This window comes from Miniopterus schreibersii, assembly GCF_964146895.1.
Source record: "Miniopterus schreibersii genome assembly, chromosome: 2".
Classification (NCBI taxonomy): Eukaryota; Metazoa; Chordata; class Mammalia; order Chiroptera; family Miniopteridae; genus Miniopterus; species Miniopterus schreibersii.
The window spans coordinates 20,921,992-20,945,587 of NC_138102.1; the positions used below are offsets into that span (position 1 = coordinate 20,921,992).

The window sequence follows — 23,596 nt, forward strand, 5'->3', positions numbered from 1 at the left end:
TTTGAATGATAGCCTTGCTGGATAGAGTATTCTTAGTTTCACATCCTTGTTTTGCATTACCTTGAATACTTCATGCTATTCCATTTTGGCCTGTAGAGTTTCTGATGAAAAGTCATCTGACAACCTTATGGGAGCTTCTTTGTAGGTAACATATTGCTTTTCTCTTGCTGTCTTTAAGATTCTCTCTCTGTCTTGAATTTTTGGCATTTTAATTATGATGTGTCTGGGTGTGGGCCTCTTTGGGTTTTTCTTGCTTGGGACTCTGTGTACCTCCTGAACTTGTGTGACTTTTTCCTTTACTAGGTTAGGGAAGTTTCCTGCCATTATTTCCTCAAACAGGTTCTCTAACCCTTGCTTACTTTCAACCTCTTCTGGCATAACTGTGATGTGAATATTGTCACATTTCATGTTGTTCCACAGCTCCCTTAAACTGTCCTCCTGTTTTTTTAATTGTTTTTTCTTTATGGTTCTCTGATTGATTGATTTTTTCCTACCCTGTCTCCTAATTTGCTGATCTGATCCTCAGCTTCCCCTAATCTGCTGTTTATTCCTTCCAGTGTTTTTTAAATTTCTACTATGTCATTCTTAATTTCCTTCATAGTTTCTAGTTATTTTCTCATGCTGTTGCACATCCTTATGATGAGCATTCTGAGCTCTGTATCTGATAGATTGCTTATCTCCATTTCATTTAGCTCTTCTTCTGGAGAATTCTTTTGTTTTTTCACTTGGGGCTTGTTTTTTTGTCTCCCCACTTTGGCTGCCTATTTGAATTTGTTTCTATTTATTAGGTACATCTGCTAGGACTCCCAATATTTTGGATGGTCTCTGGTTCAGGCCAATGTCAGATGTTGTTTGTGACTGGCCTTGAATACCGTGTTTGAAGTTTTCTACACAGCTCGTGGCTTTCTCTCCTGGGGCTGGGGCTGGGGCTGGGGGCTGGGTGTGTTTGGACAGGACCAAGATGCGCACCAAAGTCTGCTTTTCAAAGCCCTGGGTCCAGAAACAAATCAGGCAAAGATTCAAAGCACCCAGATTCTGATTATAATTCCGTCTTGTTATAAGCTGCAGGCTGTAGAAACTCCACAGGGTGGGACGAGAGGTTTTCCAAACTTGGTGGGGCAGTTGCTTCCCCTCCAGGCAAAACCTGCTTGGATGGCAAATATCTGCCTAAGAAAGATGTCCTCTGCCTTATGGCTGCCCTCTGAGCTGTATCCCCCAAGCCAGCATCCCTGTAGTCTCTTCACACAGCTCTAATCCACTCTGCCCTTCCTCCACCAGAGCCCAAGATGAGTGGCTCCACACAAACTTTGTGTGTTGGCTTTTTAAGAGGGTGCCTGCATTTCCAGCCCTCTCTCCCTGGCAGACGGAAACCCTTCTGCTTTTCATAGCCAGATGTTATTTGGGCATCATTCTCAGTTCTGGTGCTCTGAGCTGGAAGCCCATCTTGGGGTTTAGATTCTAGAATTCTCAGTGGGAACCCCCTACAGCTGAGATATCCCTCTGGGACTTCAGCTGCTGCCTGTGGGAGTTCAGCCAGCCCTCTTGTATCTCTGCACTTCCTACCAGTCTTTCTGTGGTCTCCACTCTCAGTCCTTGGTTATGAGTGTGCTCTCCAGCTCATCTTCAGTTGCAGTTGATTATTCAGGATGGTTTTTCTATATTTTACTTGTACTTCCAGTTTGGTCCTGGGAGAGTGTCAGTGTAGCTTCCACTCAATTAGGTGCCATCTTGGAATCTCCAAACTTCATTCTTATACTTCAGTAATTCTTCTAATATTGTGTTTTGATGATTTAATTTATATCTACTTTAAAAAATGGGGTAGCCCATGTTTTAAACCCTTACGCTCAATATATATTACACACACAAATGAGTTAAGAAGTGGAGGGAGTAAAGAGGCATAGAAAATGTCAATATCATTAATGTAGGAACTGTGGTCAAGGTTTGCTTATGTACCTGATTGTATCATTTTACATAAAGGCAAAAATATTTGGAAGGAGCATAGAGTTATTAATTATTCAAAGAAATGGAATTATTTTATTCATATTGTTTTCTTATTAGTGTTTTGGGTTTCTTTGGATATATACCCAGAAGTAGAATCACTGGGTCATAAGGTAGTTCCATTTTTAATTTTTTGAGGACCCTCCATACTGTTTATCATAGTGGCTGCACCAACCTTTATTCCCACCAGCAGTGGCAAGGGTTCCCTTTTTACCACATCCTTGCCAGCACTTGTTTTGGGGTTTATTGACAATAGCCATTCTAACAAGTGTGAGGTGATATCTCTTGGTTCTAATGTGCACTTTTCTATAAGTGATGTTGAGCATCTTTTCATATGTCTATTGGCATCTGTATGTCCTCTTTGGAGGTGTCTATTCAGGTCCTCTCCCTGTTTTAATTGGATTATTATTGTATTTTAATGTTTGTGGTTTTTTTTATGTTGAGTAGTATGAGTACTTTTATAAATTTTGGATATTAACTTATCAGATATATGATTGGCAAATATGTTCTCCCATACAGTGGGCTCTCTTTTCATTTTTTTGACTTTTGTTTTGCTGTACAGAAGCTTTTTAGTTTGATGTAACCCCATGTGTTTATTTTTTCCTTTGTTTTCCTTACCCTAGGAGGTATATTGGAAAACATATTGCTATGAGAGATGTCTGAGATTTTACTGCCTAAGTTTTGTTTCGGGATTTTTATTGTTTAACAACTTACATTTAAGTCTTTTATCCATTTGGAGTTTATTCTTGTGGATGGTGTAAGTTGGTGGTCTAGTTTCATTTTTGTGTGTGTACCTGTCCAATTTTCCCAACACCGTTTATTGAAGAGACTGTTTTTACTTCATTTTATGCTCTTTCCTCTTTTGTCAAATATTAATTGACCATAAAGGCATGGTTTTTCTGGGCTCTCTGTTCTGTTCCATTGATCTATATGCCTGTTCTTATTCCAGTACCAGGCTCTTTTGATTACAATGACCTTGTAGTATAGTTTGATACCAGATTATTTTGGTATCTCCAACTTTGGTTTTCTTTCTCAAGATTTCTGAGGCTATACAGGGTCTCTATTGATTCTATACAAATTTTTGGAATATTCTAGATCTGTGAAATATTCCTTTGGTGTTTTCATAGGAATTGCATTGAATATATAGATTGCTTTGGGTAGTGTGGACATGTTAATGATGTTTATTCTTCTAATCCATGAACATGGTATCTTGAGAAGATTGTGTTTTTAGGATTTTATTAATTTCTTCCAGATTGTCTAATTTGTTGGCATATAGTTAGTTGTTCATAAACTTTTCTTATAATCCTTGGCATTTCTGTGGTGTCAGTTGTTACTTCTGTTTCATTTCTGATTTTTTTTTTAATTTGGGTCCTCTGTCTTTTTTCTTGATGAACCTAGTTAAGGGTTTATCAATTTTGTTAATTTTTCACAGAACCAGCTCTTGGTTCAGTGACCTTTTGTATTGCTTTTTAAGACTATTTCATTTATTTCTGCTCTGATCTTTATTATATCCTTCTTTCTACTCCTTTTGGGCTTTGTTTGTTGTCCTCTTTCTAGTTTCTTTAGCTGTGAGGTTATATTGTTTATTTGAGATTTTTCTTGCTTCTTGAGGTAGTCCTGTAATGCATTGAATTTCCCTGTTAAGACTGCTTTCACTGTGTCTCATAGATTTTGGTTTATTGTGTTTTTATTTTCATTTGTCTCAGGTATCATTTATTTCTTCCTTGATATCATTGTTAACCCATTCATTGTTTAGTAATGTTATTTAGCTTCTGTGTGTTTGTTTTTCAGGTTTTCTTGTAATTGATTTCTAGTTTGATATTATTATGGTTGGAGAAGATGCTTGATATTATTTCAATCTTCTTAATTTTATTGATACTTGTTTTGTGTCCTGACATGTAGTCTAGCCTAGAAAAAGTTCCATGTGCACTTGAAAAGAATGTATATTCTGCTGCTTTGGGTGAAATGCTCTGAAAATATCAATTAAATCCATCTTGTCTGGTGTGTCATTTAAGGCTGCTGTTTCCTTGACTTTTTTGGTCTGGAGATCTATCCTTTGATGTCAATGGGGTATTAAAATCTCCTGCTCTGATTGTATTACTGTTGATCTCTCTCTTTAGATCTATCAAGATTTACTTTATGTTTAGGTGCTCCAATGTTGGGTACATAAATGTTTACAAGGGTTATATATCCTCTTGTTGGATTGATCCCTTTAACATATGCCCTTCCTTGTATCTTATTATAGCTTTTGTTTTACAGTCTATTAAGGCATTTTGCCTTATCTACTCCAGCATTTTTTTGTTTTTATTTGCATGAATTATCTTTTTTCTATCCTTTTACATATGTTCTCAGTCCCTGCTCTCTCTTTATTCTGGTAAAAGTGGATACTGTTTTGGAGTATGGAATAACTTGAGGCAAACATGGGCTTTGGAGTCTTTCACTTGCTTGTGTGTTAATTTTTTCTAACCCTTAGTTTTTTCATCTGAAAAATGATCACCATGATAGGTATATCACACAGTTGTGAAGATGGAAGTAATCAAGATGTATGTAAGTTGTTCATCATTGTGCTCATATCTCTTACTGTTTGAGGAGTAGGGAAGACCTAGGAAAGTATTAAAATGGTGATGTAGGGAGAATGAACATGGCAGGATAGACAGGAGTGAGGGTGAGTGTGTGAGTGAGTGAGTGAGTGAGTGAGTGAATGAATGAATGAAAGGGCGAGTGTGGAGACCTGTGTGGATGTGAGTGTGTGTGAGGGTTAGCCTGATTGTGTGGAGACTCGGGGGGGGGGGCGGTCATTTGGGCTCTCCTGGCCAGGGAGCCCTGGCTGTAGTCACAGCCACTTCTGGCCTGTGGCTCTGGCTTGGAGACCTTGCCATGTTAGAGGAATTGGGAGGAGGCTGAGGAGAGAAGCTGTAGCTCAGCACCCAGTCTAACTGCCATCCAGAATTGCCCCGGCACCTGCCAGGACACCACACACCTGCTGTGCACCTTACCCCAGAACCCATCCACCAGGGACACTACCAGGGCTTCGAGTGCCTGCCACAGACACAGACAAGGCCTGGCTGCCATCCATGGTCCCAGCCCCATCTGGCATGCTGCCATGGACCCCACCTGACCCCTGATGACTGCTGCTGACCTACCTGGAGTCTTGCCCTTGCCATGAACCACCCTGGACTTACTGCCATGGCCACCACCACCATGCTGCCACTGCCACCCTAGAGCCTATCTGCAGTTGCCCCACTGCTAGAGGTCAGGGGCAGGAACTGTGCTAAAGGCCAGGAGCAGGCTCTAGCCTTCTCTGCCCTTGGCCTGCTTGAACTGAGGACCTGATGGAGAGTGACGAGGCTGCATATCTGTAGACGAGACAGGAGAGCTTGGGACAGAGAAAGGCGGCCCAGAGGGTGCTGACTGTGGAGACCACAGAGTGGGTGCAGCAGTGGAAACCTGGGGCTGAAGTCCCTGGATTGAGTTGCAGTAGCACCTTGCTATCATCCAGCCTTGAATGTTCACCCCAATCTGTGTCAGTGGGAAGGGCCATGAAGTGGAGCTCAGTGCCAGTCTCCAATGGAGGGGTCTGAAGGGCACACACAGCATTGAATCTGGGGACTCTCTGTATCTGGGAGGAACTTATGCTGGTGATCAGAAAGGGGACTAGACAGTGGGACCAGGAACAAGGATTAGACCTACCCACCAGGAACACAGAGGAGGAGCCCTCTTTCCCACTGGCAAACAGCTGCTTCTGACCCAACTTGCAGTCACCTCTGAGGCAAGGGGGAACAGCCTGGGGCTGGAAAACTGTGCCCCTGCAGGTGGCAGTGAGAAGCCATCAAGCCAAACAAACCTGATGCACTGATAGGAGAGGAAGTGCCTGGCCCCCTCCAGCAAGTTATTGGCACCACCTCCAACAAGAGTTTGATCTAATGATACTGGCCAAGAAAGGATATCCCTGTAGAACCCAGCTCCATGGGGGAAGGGAGAATAGCTCAGAACAGGGACACTCAGGGTGTGAGAGGCAGGTAGACCCAGTCTCTGGTCTAAGGAGGCCCCACCCTCTGGCTTACTTAGGGCTTCAACCTATCAGGCTTCATCAGGTTGCCCAGGGCCAAGAAGGGACAGTGACTCACATTGGCCTGCACTAGAGAATCTCTCAGGAGCCCCAGGTTAGACACACCAAATAACCAGATTCAGCAACATCAGAGCAAAATCCAGTGAGCTCCAGAAATAGTAGACCCAAAGGTTTTTGTTTGTATATGTTTGGGTTTTGTTTGTTTTCTTGTTTTTACATCCTTTTAAAAATCTTCCTTTGATTTTTTCCTGTGTCTCAAATTTCTCTCTCTCCTTTAATTCTGTGCTCTTTTTGCCTCTTTCTCTTTTCTTCTTGTTATTTTTCTTCTTTGCTCGTTTTACTTTTTCTGATTATATCTTAATATATCCATTATTCTTATTACATTTTAAATTAATAATTATTATTTCATTCTCTTGCTGATTTTTCTTTCTCATTCTAGTTCTTTTAACTTCCTTCTTGTTTTCGTATTCTCTTTTTTCTTCTTTCTCCTTTATATCCCCTCTAAGTCTTTGCTCTTGTGTCTTTTAGTATTCTTTTTATTTTTTCTCTGCTTTGTTTTCTCTTTTTCCTTCTTAGTTTTTCTTGATTTTGTTGCTTTGCTGAGTTTGATATTCATGGTGTTTTTGGTTCGGTCCTGTAGTGTCTTGTTCTGTCAGCACCCACAGCTGGCACAATGAGGTTGGGTTTGAGCCTCACATTCAGCACATCTGAGGGGTGATTCTGCCTATGAATGGGACACCAACAATCAAGTTCCAGCAGAAGAGCCCAAATAATGCACACAAGGGGCATTCCTGGAGCATCCAGCTCAGGAGATGAAAGGGACTGCACTGGATGCTTCAAGGCACTTTTTATATAAGGCCATCCCACAAAGACTGGGAGGCATAAGAGTTCAATCTAATACACAGAAACCAACAAAAAGAGACAGCTCAGATGGGGAGAGAAAGAAACAACCCCGAAATGAAAGAATGGAGGCAAGCAACCTATCAGACATAGAGTTCAAAGTAATGGTTATAAAGATGCTCAAGGAAGTTAGTGAGAGTTACAAGAAACTCAGTAAAACTACAACAGCATCAAAAGGAAAGAGAAACCATGAACAAGAACCAGTCAGAACTGAAGGATAACGTATCTGACATCAAGAACATACTGGAAGAAATTAAAAGTAGGTTGGATGAAACAGAGGACTGAATCAGCAATTTGGAAGACAAGGTAGAAATAAATACCCAATTAGAGCAGAAAATAGAAAAAAGAATTAAGCAGGAGGATATATTAAGGGAGCTCTGGGACAACATGAAACATAACATCCAGATGATAGGGATACCAGAAGGAGTAGAATGTGAGCAAGGAACAGAGAACCAGTTTTAAGAAATAATGACAGAAAACTTTCCTAAAATGGTATAGGAAAAAGTCACACAAGTTCAGGAGGCTCAGAAAGTCCCAATAAAAAACCCCTCAGAGGTCCACACCTAGACAAATCATAATTAAAATGGCAAACGTTAAAGACAAAGAAAGAATCTTAAAGGCAGAGAGAGACAGAAAATTACCTAAAAGGCAATTCCCATTAGAATGTCATCTAATTTCTCAGGAAATACTTTAGGCCAGAAAGGAGTGCCATGAAGTATTCAGAGTAATGAAAAGCAAGGGCCTGAACTCAAGACTGCTGCATCCAACAAGACTATCATTTAAAAGTGAACATTAAATGAAGGGTTTCCCAGGTGGTAAAAGGGCTAAGTGAGTCCATTACCACCAAAACAGCATTACAAGAAATGTTAAAGGGACCGGTTTAAGAAGAAAAAGCAAACCAGAGAGGATCATAGGCATAAAGAAAATAAAAATGACAATAAGTAAGTACCTATAAATAATACCCTTAAATGTAAATGGACTAAATGCCCCATCAGAAGATATAGGGTGACTGAATGGATAAGAAAACATGACCCATATATATGCTGTCTACTAGAGACCCACCTCAGAACAAAAGATTCACACAGACTGAAAGTGAAGTGATGGAAAAAAATTCCATGCAAATGGAAATAAGAAATAAAAAGCTGGGTAGCAATACACACATCTGACAAAATAGACTTCAAAACGAAGGCTATAAGAAGAGACAAAAAGGCCACTACATAATACAAAAGGGATCCAACAAGAAATAACCCTTGTAAACCTATATGCATCGAGTACAGGAGCACTCAAGTATATATAAAAAACAAACAAACTCCTGATGCACTCTAAGGGAGAGATCAACAGCAACACAGTCATAGTAGAGAAATTTAATATCCTACTGACACCACTGGATAGATCTTCCTGACAAAAAATCAGCAAAGAAACAGCAGCCTTAAATGACAACTATAGCAGATGGATCTAACTGATATTTATGGAATATTTCACCTCAAAGCTACAGAATATACATTATTCTCAAGTGCACATGCAATATTCTCAAAGATAGACCACCTGTTAGGACACAAAACAAGTCTATACAAATTTAATAAGATTTAGCCCAGCCGGGCGTGGCTCAGCGGTTGAGTGTCGACCTAGGATCCAGGCGATCGGGGTTCGATTCCTGGTCAGGGCACATGCCTTGGTTGTGGGCTCGATCAATGACTCTCTCATCATTGATGCTTCTATCTCTCTCCCTCTCCTTTCCTCTCTCTGAAATCAATAAAGATATATTTTAAAAAAAATTTAATAAGATTTATATCATACCAAACATCTCTGAACACAATGGCATGTAACTAGAATTCAACTACAATTAAAAAACTCAAATGTTGCCCGGCCGGGCGTGGCTCAGCGGTTGAGCGTTGACCTAGGATCCAAGCGATCAGGGTTCGATTCCCGGTCAGGGCACATGCCTGGGTTGTGGGCTGCAGCCGATCAGTGACTCGCTCATCATTGATGTTTTAATCTCTCTCCCTCCCTCTCCTTTCCTCTCTCTTAAATCAGTAAAGATATATTAAAAAACAAACAAAAACAAAAACACTCAAATGCTTGGAGGCTAAATAGCATGTTATTAAGCCTGAATGGGTTATCAGTGAGATCAAGCAAGAAATAAAAAGCTTCCCGGAAACAAATGAAAATGAACACAACAATCTAAAGCCTATGGGACACAGCAAAAGCAGTCCTGAGAGGAAAGTTTATAGCATCACAGGCCTACCTCAAGAAATAAGAAATAATTCTAATGAAGTATCTAACCCTACTAAAATAATTAGAAAAAGAGCAACAGGAATAAACCAGAGTAAGTAGAAGGAACTAAATAATAAAGAGAAGAGAAGAAATAAATACCATAGAGACTAAAAACACAATACAAATGACCAATGCAATAAAGAGCTGGTTCTTTGAAAAGATAAACAAGATTGATGAACCTTTAACCAGACTCATCAAGAAACAAAGAAAGAACCAAAATAAACAGAATCAGAAATGAAAGAGGTGAAGTAACAACTGACATCACAGAAATACAAAGTATAGTAAGAAAATACTATGAACAACTATATGCCAACAAATTGGACAAAGCGGGCAAAATGTACAAATTCCAAGAAACATACAGTCTTCCAAAATTCAATCAGGAAGAATCAGAAAACCTGAATAGGATAGTAAGAACTAATAAAATTGAAAAGGTAATAAAAAAATTCCCAGCAGATGTAAGTCCTGGATTGGATGGGTTTACAGAATTTTACCAAACATTCAAAGAAGAAATAACACCCTCCTCAAACTATTCCAAAAAACCCAAGGGGAAGGAACACTTTCAAGCTCTTTTTATGAAGCTAGCATATCCCACTTCCAAAACTAGATAGACACTACAAAGAAAATTACAGGCCAACATCCCTGATGAACACAGATGCTAAAATTCTCAACAAAATATTAGCAAATTTGATCCAGGAATACAATTAAAAGATCATACACCATGACCAAGTGGGATTTATTCTGGGGATACAATGCTGGTACAATATTTGCAAATTAATAAATGCGATGTATCATAAAAAGTGAAAAATAAAAATCACATCATATCTAGATGTAGGAAAAGAATTCAAGGAAATCCAGCACCGCTTTTTGATAAAATCTCAGCAAAATGGGAATACAAGGATCATACCTCAACATAATAAATTCTATATATGACAAATCAACAGCCAACATCATAATAAATGGGCAAAAACTAAAAGCATTTCTTTTAAGAATAGGAACAAGACAAGGATGTCAACTCTCACCACTCTTATTCAACATAGTAGTAGAAGTCCTAGCCATAATGATAAGAAAAGATAAAAGGCATCCAAATTGGAAAGTAGGAAGTAAAGTTGTCATTATTTACAGATGATGTGATATTGTTCATAGAAAACCCTAAAGACTTCACCAGGAAACTACTAGGTTTGATAAATGAATTCAGCAAAGTAGCAGGGTACAAAATCAACATCCAGAAAATGATGGCATTTTTATACACCAATAATGAACTCTTAGTAAGAGAAACAAAAAAAACCCAAAAATCATTTACCATTGCAACAACAAAAAAATAAGATTCCTAGGAATAAACATAACCAAGGAGGTAATAGTCCTGTATTCATAAAACTATAGAACACTAAAAAAAAATAGAGGAAGATACAAACAAGTGGAAGGGTAGACCATGTTCATGGATTGAAAGATTTAACATCATTAAAATGCTACCTGAAGCAATCTATAGGTTCAGCACATTAAATTACCTATTACAATACCAATTTGGTACATCACAGAACTAGAACAAATACTCCAACAATTTATATGGAACCAAAAGGGACCTTGAATAGCTGCAGCAATCTTGAGAATGAACAAAGTTGGATGGATCACAGTATCAGATATCAAACTATACTACGAAGCCATTGTGATAAAAAACAGCCTGGTACTGGCACAAGAACAGGCATACAGACCAATGGAACAGAACAGAGACCCCAGAAATTGACCCACACAATTATAGTCAATATTTGACAAAGTAGGCAAGAACTTACAATGGAGTAAAGACAGCCTCTTCAACAAATAGTGTTGGGAAAACTGGACAGGTACATGCAAAAAAATGAAACTAGGCCACCAACTTACACCATACACAAGAATAAACTATGTGAATCAAAAACTTAAATATAAGTTGTGAAACCATAAAAATCCTAGAAGAAAACTTAGGCACTAAAATGTCAGATATCTCAAGTAGCAGCATTTTCACTGATGCATCTCCTAGGGCAAGAGAAACAAAGGAAAAAATAAACAAATGGGAATATATCAAAATAAAAAGCTGCTGCATGGCAATATAAACCACCATCAAAATGAAAAGGGACCCCACTGTATGGGAGAACATATTTGCCCATGATACATCTGATAAGGGGTTAATCTCTAAAATATGTAAAGTACTCATACAACTTAACAAGAAGACAATCCAATTAAAAATTGGGCCAAGTGCTTGAATAGACACCTCTCCAAAGAGGACATACAGATGGTCAAAAGACATATGAAAAAATGCTCAAAGTCACTAATCATCAGAGAAATGCAATTTAAAATCACAATGAGAGATCACCTCACACGTGTGAGAATGGGTATTGTCGATCAGCAAACGACAAGCACTAGGGAGGTTGTGGAGAAAAGAGAACACTAGTTCACTGCTAGTAGGAATGCCACTGATAGAGCCACTATGGAAAACAATATGGAGTTTCCTCAAAAAATTAAAATTGGCACTGTCATTTGACCAGCAATCCCACCTCTGTGAATGTATCCTAAAAATCCCAAAACACCAATCAGAAGGAATCTAGACATCCCTTTGTTCATAGCAATATTATTTACAATAGCGAAGATTTGGAAAGTGACCTAGTGCCCAAATGGGCACTTGGATAAAAAAGCTGTGGTACATTTACACAATGAAATACTATGCTGTAAAAAAGAAGGAACTCTTACCCCTTTTTGACAGCAGGGATGTACCTGGAGACTATTATGCTAAGTGAAATCAGCCAATCAGAGAAAGAAAAATACCACGATCTCACTTGTGGAATCTATTGAAAAAAATGAATTTACAAAGTAAGACCCGAGGCATGGAGGCACGGAACAGGCTGACCTATCTTGGGGTTGGTGTGGGGCAGGTTGGGGAACCAGAAGAGATAAACCAAAGAACCAAAGAACTTATGTGCATAGCCTGCGGACACTGACAATAGTGTGATGAAGCCCCGGGTGGGTAGGGGCTGGGCTCAGGGGGATAAAGGGGGGTAAAAGGGGGACATCTGTAATACTTTTAACAGTAAAAAATACATCTATTATAAAAGTAAAAAGGATAAAAATAAAGTTGTGATGTAGGAATACACAAGAATAATGACAACAGGAATTCTGGGGGGAAAAGTGTAGAAAAGAGAAAGAACCGGGAAGGAAAACCAGATAGCATAAAAGATAAACTTTTCCTTTTTCAAAATGCTATTAATTGCTAACCCCAACATCCGAAAAAGGGTAGAGAGCACTACTATTTCCTATTATTTTCTTCTGTCACTTTATTTCTCTGTTCTTTGATTTCAGAATTTAGGCTAGGTATATGAAAGTTTCAATAATCTTTTATTAAATAATTTGGGAACAAAGCTAACCTAGCATTAGAATTCAGAGTGCAAAATCTCAGCCAAATAAGTGAAAAAAAACTTCAGGTAACTGATTACAAATAAACTCTGCAAATATATGTTCTTAAGAACTGCCATTATGGGCAGCAAAAAGGTGAATAATTATGGATTATATATATTATAATGTAAATTGTATATAGTTGACTAGAAATGTTCCCAGAGCCAAAATATATAGTTTTTTTAATTATTAATTTTCTTTAACTTTCAATTTTGGTGGTAAGGTAATCAAAATATGTGCTTTAGAGTAAAATAATATTTATTACTATTTAATAGTAAATATTTTACTGAATTTTGTAATATTCAAAGATCAATTTTGGGGTAAAAACTACCTGAATTTGAAGTCTTTAACTGTGTGTGACTACTCCTGCTTATTTATGGAACTGTCTGTGTTTGGTGAGGATTTTAGCTTCTCTGTATGCTGGTTCAATTTCTATAAAATGTTGATGACAATACCAACCTCCCTAGTTTTGGTGCAGGATTAAATTATCATTTATATGAAATATATGGCTAATAATAGGCACTCAGGAAATGTCAGTTTCCTCCTTGCCTTACAGATTTTTACTACATATTGAGAATGACATCCTATGGAATTATTCTCTCAGTTTATTTTTATACTAGTATATGGACATGATTGTTTAAAATTTTGGTTAATATACAGTGAGATTTTTTCTGTAAGTTCAGGACTAAGCATAATTTAGTTTGCTTAATAAAAGTTAGTTATTATGAAGAATCAATAGACAATTGATTCTGTGTTTGCTAGGAACTATGCAGGTAATGTGATGCTAACAATACAGATGACAAAATTTCATTCTCAAGTTAACTTTAATGAAATAACTCATATATGTAGTCCAAACCTATGATTGAATGAACATCAGAAAACACTGAAGTAGATTCAAACTTTCAAAGAGCTTGATTCTTAATTTTATAGTGGTCAGGAAAGATGGAGAAAGTAGAAGAAAAGTTTGAAGAGTTATTGATATTGGCATGGAAATTTACATAAAAGTTTAGAGGGTTTTCTCCATGCCATCATTTCAGTTTTATTTCACCTTGGCAGAGGTATCATACACATATATAGCCATTTTTCTCAATTTGGGAGAATTTGCATAAATGCTACCTCCAAACTAAATAAAATTAAAGATATATTTAATTTGTAATGCTTAATTTTGTTGTAGGAACATTTAACAGGAGTCCTCTTAACAAATTTTTAAGTATACAATATAGTATTGTTAAGTATAGGCACTATGTTGTACAGAAGACCTCTTCAATTTATTCATCTTGTGTGACAAACTATATACCCATTGAACAATTCCCCATGTTCCCCATCTCCTAACCCTTGGCAATCACCATTCTACTCTGCATCCATGAGTTTAACTATTTTAGACACTTCATATAAGTGAGATTATGCTGGCTTATTTCACTTAGTATAATGTCGGTGAGGTTCATCATGTTGCATATGTCAGATTTCCTTTTTTCAGACTGGATAATATTCCATTGCATGTATATAGCACATTTTCTCCCCCCCTTTTTAAAAATATATCTTTATTGATTTCAGAGAGAGGAAAGGACGGGGAGAGAGAGAAACATCGATGAGAGAGTCATTGACCAGCTGCCTCCTGCACGCCCCTGACTGGGGATTGGGCCCGCAACCCAGACATGTGCTCTGACCGGGAATCGAACCCCGATCGCCTGGATCCTAGGTTGAGGCTCAACCGCTGAGCCACACCCGGATGGGCATACCACATTTTCTTTATCCATTCATCTGTCAGTGAATATTTACACTGCTGCTGCAATGAATATGGGAATGCAGATATCTCTTTGAGATCCTGGTTTCAAATCAAAACCACAATGTGATATCACCTCAGACCTGTTAGAATGTCTTAGAATCTGGAATGAATATGTGTGTGTGTGTGTGTGTGTGTGTGTGTGTGTAAATATATGCATGTATGTATCAAACAAAACAGACTTTAAAAACCAAAGCTATAATAAAAGACAAATAAGGACATAATGATAAAGGGGACCGATTCAACAAGAAGATATAACCCTTGTAAACATTTATGCACCCAATATAGGGGAACCTAAATACATAAAGCAAACTGATGGACATAAAGTGAGAAATGGACAGTAATATAGTCATAGTAGGGGATTTTAATATATATACCCAGAAGTGAGATTTTTGGATCATATAGGTTGCTGTATTTTTAAGTTTTCGAGGGGCCTCTCTACTATTTTCTGTAGCAGCAGTACCCATTTACATTCCCATCAGTAGTGTACCAGGGTTTCAATTTCTTCACAACCTTGTCAGCACTTACTATTTAAAAAAAAAATATTAGCCATTCTGATATGTGTGAGGTGATATCTCACTGTGGTTTGGATTTGCATTTCCCTGATGTTTAGTGATTTTGTGCACCTTTTTATATACATATTGACTATTTATATGTCTTCTTTGGAAAAATGTCTATTCAAGCCCTTTGTCCATTTTCTAATCGGTTGTTTTTCTATTGAGTTGCACTTAATTTTGTTTTAATAAGGACATGTGTTCCAATGAATTAAATCACATGATTTCCTCAAAAATGATTTTGTCCTCTAAACTTTCGTTATGAACATGTATCATTTTTTATGAAATTTTACATTTTGAAATTAATTTATATAATATAGAATTGTTTTTTTAAGAGTATACTGCCAACAACATTATATGGATTCATCTTTAGGCAGTCCAGTGGTGTGAAGACTTTTAGCAGTTGCAGTTTGAGTGACTTTAACGATTTCATCTTAAACATGGGTGCCAAATGTCTTCAGAATAAGCCCCAAATGAAAGCGGCTTCAACAGCAATCTGTGGCAACGGCAGAGTGGAGAGCCCTGAAATCTGTGACTGTGGTACTGAGGAAGTAAGTCTGATAACTAGGAAAATTGATTAATAAATTTATTTTAATGTCTTTGTTATAAATGTTATATATCTCAAATATGACTTAGTATTATGCGGAACATGGCAGTAAAGAAGTCAAGGTTGAAATGCATACAAGAATATAATGTCTAGGGTTTTTAAAAAAAATGTATCTTCATTGTTGAAAGTTTACAGATATTCCCCTTTCCCCTGCCATCGACCTCCTCCACCCTCCTCCCGCTTCCTCCCCTAGCTTACACCATACTATTCTATTGTCTTTGCCTGTGGGTTATGCATATATGCATATAAGTTCTTTGGTTTATCTCTTCCTGGTCCCCTTCTTTCCCTCTGCTATACTGTCTAGGTTTTATACATTGAAGAGTTTTGAACAACTATAAAATGTACTCAAAAAAATTAATGCTGATGGGAAAAAAAAGAGTCTAGAATAAGGTTTTAGGTTCCAGACTAACTACATAAGATCTTTCCAAGCCTGTGCTTTGGACATTTTACAAATGTCTTATTGAATATTAATATGACAGTGGACTATCAGGTATCCCTTAGGGTCTTACTGCACAATCAACTAGTAATATGGTAAGGGAGGACTGTGTTAATATTATAGTCTGAACATTGGGTGATTTTGATAAGGAAATCTTGAAAATATGAATGCAAAATGTTGAGGATATAATGATTCTAGACAAGGATTTGCAGCATTAGAACAGATGCCATACATTTCTATGATTACAAACAAAATAGATGGAAATAATATTAGGGTTTGATATGTATATGGGTTTGAATGTACTTGTGTGCATATCACATTGTTATAATTACTATGCCTTTTTTTGGTATGATGTTTAACCATTTGCTAGTACAAGTCTTCTCTCTTTGCTCTTTATCTATTTTCAAATCACTTTTTCTGGGGCACAATCTACATACAATAAAATGTACTCCTTTTAAGTATACAGATTGATTAGTTTTGACGAATACATATAAGCATTGGTGTAATTAAGATACAGATTTTTTTCATTATACCCAAAACTTTACTCATGCCCTCTTTCAGTCATTTCCACCTCTTCTCATCTTCAGGCACCTTCTGATTATGTCAGTTTTGCCTGATCAAGAAATCATATGAGCCCTGGTTGGTGTAGCTCAGTAGTTAGAATGTCGGCTCCCACACCAAAGGGTCTTGGGTTTGACTCCCGGTCAAGGGCATGTACCTTGGTTGTAGGCTTAATCCTTGGCCCTGGTCAGGGCTAATGTGGGAACAACCAATACTTGTCTCTCTCTCACACCGATGCCCCAGCCTCCCTTTTTTCTTCCTATTTCTCCAAAAAAAAAAAAAAAAAAAAATCAATGGAGACCTAAAAGAACAGCCTCAGAATTTCCAAGTTAGTGGTGGATTGAGCGGAAGCTACGGTGGCACTCTTCCAGGACCAGAGTTGTCAGTTAACCATAGCTGGCTCTAATAGCCTTTGCTGCCTGCACTAGCCACCATCATTAGAGTGCTGAAGAGATATCACGCGCCCCAGCACCCAGTGAAACCAACATGTCCCTAAACTCGGTGCTGTGCACCACTAGACATAGGTCAAAGCAAACTTCAGAGTGCCCCACCCACAGCTGAAGGCCTTCTCTTACCAAAATCAGTCCATAAAGTCTGGAGGAGGTGTCTGCTTCTTCAAATATGCAGACACCTACATAAGGCCACAGGGATCACGAAAAAGCAGGGAAAAATGACACTACCAAAAGAACATAGTAAATGGCTTCATTAAATGGAGGTCTAGAAGTTGTCTGAGAAGTAATTCAAATTAATTGCCCTAAAGATGCTCAGAGAGCTACAAGGTAACATAAAAACACAAATAAACAATTTAATGACATCAGGAAAACAACACAAGAACAAAATAAGAGGTTCAACAAATAAATAGAAAACATTTTAAAAAGGCCAAACAGGAATTCTGGAGCTGAAGAATACAGAACATAACTATAGAGAGCTTTAACAGTAGAACTGACTGAAGAGAATAAAGAGTCAGTGAGCTAAAAGACACATCACTTGAAATGATCTAATCAGGGGAGCAAATGAAAAAATAATGAAAAGGGATGAAGAAAGACTATGGGACTTAGGGACACCATCAACAGAAATAACATATGAATCACTGGAGTTCCAGAGGGACAAGAGAGGAAGAAGGGGCTAGAAAAATCATTTTAAAAGATAATGGCTGAGAATATTTCAAACCTGGTCAGAGATCTGTCCAACCCAATTCATGAAACTGCTAGGTTATCCCAAGTTTTCAATATAAATTGATCTTTGCCATGAACTGTCTACAATGCAGAGATAATTTTATAGCAGCAAGAAAAAAATTTCTCTTAAAAAAGGGAACCCCTGTAATGCTATCAACAGATTTCTCAATAGAGACCTTGCAGTCCAGGAAACAATGGGATGGTATATTCAAAGTTCTGAAAAAAAACCCTGCCACCCAGGAATAATTTAACCAGTAAACTTGTCCTTCAGAAACTAAGGTGAGGTAAAGACTTTCCTTAATAAACAAAAGCTAAGAGAATTGATCACCATAAAAACCTGTTTTACCTTACAAGAAATGCCAAAAGGAGTTCATCAGCCTGAATTGAAAGAAGCTAATCAGTAATAATATATGCAAAATGCTAATAAAGGCAAGGCTATACTTAGATTCATAAAACTCTAAAACTCTAATATGATGGTGTGTTAGCTATTTAACTCTAGGATAATGGTTAAAGGTCAAAAGTATTAAAAAGAGCAGTAGCTACATAATTTCGTACTGGGTACATACTATAAAAAGATATAATTTATGATATCAGTAAAAGAGGGGAGCCCTGGCTGGTGTGGCTTAGTTGATTAGAGCATCGTTCTGTACACCAAAAGGTAGCAGGTTTGATTCCTGGTCAGGCACATACCCAGGTTGTGGGTTTGACCCCTGGGCGGGGTGTGTTGGGGGGGAGTCAGCCAATCAGTGGTTCTCTCTCACATCAGTGTTTCTCTCCCTTCCTCTCCCTAAAAATAATTTTTTTTTTTTTTAAAAGGAGAGAAAAAGGGTATAGCTTTTCATGGAATCAGAGTTAAATTATTATCACTGAAATACACTGTTACTCAGATAAGATGTTTAATATAAGTCTCATGTTAACCATAAATAAAAACCTGCAGTAGATTGACAACTGATAGAAGAGAATCAAAGAATACTGCTATGCAAAATCACATATAAAGAAAGGCAATAAGATAGGGAAAAGGATCAAGAGAACTATAAAACAGGCAGAGAACAATTAACAGGATGGAATTAGTAAGTCCTTTGATATCTATCATTATAATAATGCAAATGGTTTAACTTCTCCAATCAAAAGACATAGAGTTGCTGAATGGATACAAAGACAAGATCCAACTATATGCTGCCAACAAGAGAATCACTTCACCTATAAGGACACACATAGGTGAATGCAAAGGAATGAAAAAGAGAGCCTATGCCAGTGGAAAACAAGGGAGCAGGGATAGCTATAGTTATATCATGCAAAATAAACTTTAAGGCAACAATGGTTACAAGCAAGTAAGAAGGTCATTATATAATGCTAAAATGGTCAACTCCATCAAGACATAATAATCATAAATATATAAGCACCCAAAATCAGAGCACCTAAGTATTTTAAGCAGATACTAACAAAACTGAAAGGAAAATACACAGTACAATAGTAGAGGACTTCAATATTCCACTTTCAACAATGAATAGATATCCAGACAGAAAAATCAACAAGGGAACACTGAACTTGAACCAAACTTTGAAGAAAAAGTTACCTAACAGACATATGCAGAATATTCCATTCAATAGCAACAAAATACACATTCTTCTCAACTGTTCACAGAACATATGTTAGTCCACAAAACAAGGCTTTAGCAAATTTAAAAAGATTAAAATCATACAGAGTATCTTTTCTAACAACAAAGGTATGAAAATGGAAGTTAACTGAAGGAAAGCTGGAAAACTCAACAGTGTGTGAAAATCAGACAACACACTCCAAAACTACCAATGGGTCAACAAATACATCAAACAGGAAATAAAAAACTTCTAAAATTTGTATGGAACCACCAGAGACCATGAAGAGCCAAAGCAATCCTTAGAAAGAACAAAGCTAAACAAAAATCTGCAGTAGATTAACAAATGATATAGAGAAGAGAATCAAAGAATACTGCTATACATTTCCTGATTGCAACTCAACTACAAAGCTAAAATAATTAAAACAGTATGATACTGACTTAAGAACAGACACATAGACCAATGGAACAGAATTGAGAGCCCAGCAACAAACCTCTGTATGTATGGTCAACTAGTATTTGACAAGAGAGCCAAGAATAAATATTCAATGGAAAATGGAGAGCCTCTTTAATAGTATTGGGAAAAGTGGATTTACAACTAAAATATAGAAAAACCATCCTGAATAATCAACTGAAGACTAGCTGGAGAGCACCCTCATAACCAAGGACCTAAAGTGGAGACCACATGGAGACTGGTAGGAAATGTGGAGGAATGAGGGTGCTGGCCGGGCTCCCACAGACAGCAGCTAAAAATCCGGAGGTATATCTCAGCTGTGGGCGATTCCCACTGAGAACTCTGGGGTCTAAACCCCAAGTTGGGCTTCCCAGCCCAGAGCACCAGAACTGAGATGGGTGCTCACATAACACCTGGCTGTTAAAAGCAGCAAGGTTTCTGTCTGCCAGGGAGAGAGGGCTGGAAATGCAGGAACCCTCTTAAAGGGCCAACACACAAAGTTACGTGGGCTCTGGCAGAGGGAGGCTAGAGTGGACTAGAGTGGTGTGAGAAGATTCTGAGGTTTCAGGCTCTGGAGACAGAGTGCAGAGGGCAGCCATCTGGATTCATGTGCTAAGTCATTCCCCCATACTGCAGAGAACATTTTTCTCAGGCAGACCTTGGTGAGCCAGGCAGCTTTTGCTTAGAGGGGAAGCAATTGCCCCACCCACTGGAAAACAGCTCACACCAGCCTGTGGAGTTTATGCTTTACTATGGTCTACAACCTGATGCTCGTTAAGAGACTAAGATCAATGAGCCTGCAGGCAGAGGTGGACCTCTCAGTGCTTTCAGTCTTTGCCTGATTTGCTTCTGGACCCCAGACTTGGAAAAGCAGACTTTGATGTGCATCTTGGTCCTGTCCAAATGCACCTAGCTCCAACAGAGGGAACAGAAATCCATGGGTTGTTGATGGCTCCATACAGGGTACTCAAGGTCAGTCACAGTGTCTGACATTCCCCTGCACCAGAGACCCGCCAAAAAGACAGAATCTACCTAATAGAAGATCTACCTAATATATAGAAATAAGCCAAAGTTGGAGACAAAAAATCCAAAATGAAAGAACAAGAGAAGACTCCAGAAAAAGAGCTAAATGAAATGGCGATAACAATATGATACAGAGTTCAGAATAATTATTGTAAGGATGGATGCTGAGAAGAGAGAGGGAAACTATGAAGGAAATCAAGAATGACATAGCAGAAATAAGGAATACATTGGAAGGAAAAAGCAGATTAGAGGAAGCTAAGGATCGGATCAGCAAGTTAGAAGATGGTAGGAAAAAATCAGTCAGAGATCCAAAAGAGAAATAAATGAAAAACACAAGGACAGTCCAAGGGAGCTGTGGGACAACATAAAATGTAACAATATTCACATCATAGGAGTGCCAGAAGATGTACAAAGTAAGCAAGGGTTAGAGAACCTGTTTGAAGACATAATGTCAGAAAACTTCCCTAACCTGGTGAAGGAAAAAGTCACATAAATTCAGGAGGCACAGATAGTCCTAAGCAAGAAGAATCCAAAGAGGCCCACACCCAGGCACATCATAATTAAATGCCAAAAATGTAAGACAGAGAATCTTAAAGGAAGCTAGAGAAAAGCAATCTGTTACCTACAAAGGAGCTCCCATAAGGCTGTCAACTGATTTCTCATCAGAAACTGCACGCCAGAAGGGAATGGCATGAAGTATTTAAGGTAATGCAAAACAGATTTCTGACACCAAGACTAGTCTGTCCAGCAAGGCTATCATTCAAAATAGATGATGAAATAAGTAGCTTCCCAGAGAAAAAAACGCTAAAGGAGTTTATCACCATCAAACTAGCATTTCAAGAAATATTAAAGGGACTGCTGTATAAGAAGTAGAAAAAGCGAGAAAGAGAAACATAGGCATAAAGAATTAAAATGGCAATGTATAAGTACCTATCAATAATAACCTAAATTGTAAATGGATTAAATGCTCAATCTAAAGACACAGGGTTGCTGACTGGATAAGAAAACATGACCCAAATATATGCTGTCTTTAAGAGACCCACCTTAGAACAAAGGACTCACACAGGATGAGAGTGAAGGGATAGAAAAAAATTTTCCAAGCAAATGGAAATGACAAAAAAAAGCTGAGGTAGCAATACTCATCCGACAAAATATACTTCAAAATGATGACCAGAGTGAGAGACAAGAAAGGTTACTACATAATACTAAAGGGACCTATCCAACAAGAACATATAACCCTGATAAACATACGCACCCAATATAGGAGCGCCTAACTTTTTAAAAAAACTTCTGGAAGACTTAAGGGAGATATTGACAGATACACAGTCATAGTAGGGGACTTTAACTGCCCACTGGCCTCACTGGATAGGTCTTTCAGACAAAAAAATCAGCAGGGAAACAGTGACCCAAGTGACATACTAAATCAAATGGCTTTATTTGAATTTATAGAACATTCCACCCCAAAGCTGCAGAATATACATTCTTCTCAAGTACACATACAACATTCTCAAAGATAGAACACATGATAGGACACAAAACAAGTCTCTACAAGTTCAAGAAGATTGAAATCATATCAAGCATCTTCTAGGACCCCAATGGCATGAAATTAGAAACCAACTACAGTGAAAACACTCAAAAACATTCAAACACATGGAGGCTAAATAGCATGTCATTAATCAATGAATGGTTACCAAAGAGATCAAGTAAGAAATAAAAAACTTCCTGGAAGCAAATGAACACACAACAACCCAAAATCCATGGGACACAATGAAAGCAGTTCTGAGAGGGAGGTTCATAGCACTGCAGGCCTACTTGAAAACACACACGCACACACACACAAAAGAAATTCTAGTAAACTCTCTAACCCTACAACTTAAAGACAGAAGGAGAACAACAAGAAAAGCCCAGAGTAAGTAGAAGGAAGGAAATAGTAAAGATCAGCTCAGAAATAAATGACATAGAGACTAAAAAATAAAAAAAAATACGAACGATCAATGATACCAAGAACTGGTTCTTTGAAAAGATACACAAGATTGATGAACCTTTAGTCAGACTCATCAAGAAACAAACAGAGAGGACCCACCCAAATAAAATCAGAACTGAAAGAGGTGAAGTAACAACTCACCCAACAGAAATACAAAGGATTGTAAGAAAATACTGTGAACAACTATACGCCACCAAGCTGGACAACCTGGAGGAAATGGACAAATTCCTAGAGAAGTACAAGCTGCCAAAACTCAATGAGGAAGAGTCAGAAAACCTGAAAAGGCTGATAACCACTGATGAAGTTGAAGTGGTAAGCAAAAAACTCCCATCACACAAAAGCCTTGGCCCCGATGGCTTCACAGGGGTGTTTTGCCAAACATTCAAAGAACTAACACCTATCCTCAAACTATTCCAAAACATCCAAGAGAAAGGAACACTTCCAAGCTCTTTTTACCAGGCCAGCATTAGCCTAATTCTAACCACTGAACCACACTGGCCAGGGCTGTAGACTTTTTAAGAAGATGTTTGTTTTCAGAGTGAGAAGGATTTCCTTTATTTCTGTTTTGCTAACATTTTGTACAATAAGTGAAAGTTGTATTTTGTCAGGTTCTTTTTTTGTATCAGTTGTTACGGTCATATGATATTTCTTTTTCAGCATGTTAATGTGATAGATTTTATTAATTGATGTTTGAATAATGAACCAATGAACCAGTCTTGCATAATTGATAAATCCCACTTGGTTGTGGTGCATGTATTTTATACATT

General features: G+C 38.0%; 1 protein-coding gene across 1 annotated transcript in view; it reads left to right on the forward strand.

Moving 5' to 3' along the window:
• Nucleotides 1-23,596, forward strand: part of LOC308553630 (disintegrin and metalloproteinase domain-containing protein 32-like) — a gene marked incomplete at both ends in the record, with an annotated part of 127,527 nt that overhangs the window by 56,315 nt on the left and 47,616 nt on the right. Inside the window, one exon of the mRNA XM_081129653.1 lies at nt 15,369-15,546. Coding sequence (XP_080985779.1) covers nt 15,369-15,546 — 178 coding nt within the window. The remainder of the gene's footprint in view (nt 1-15,368; nt 15,547-23,596) is intronic.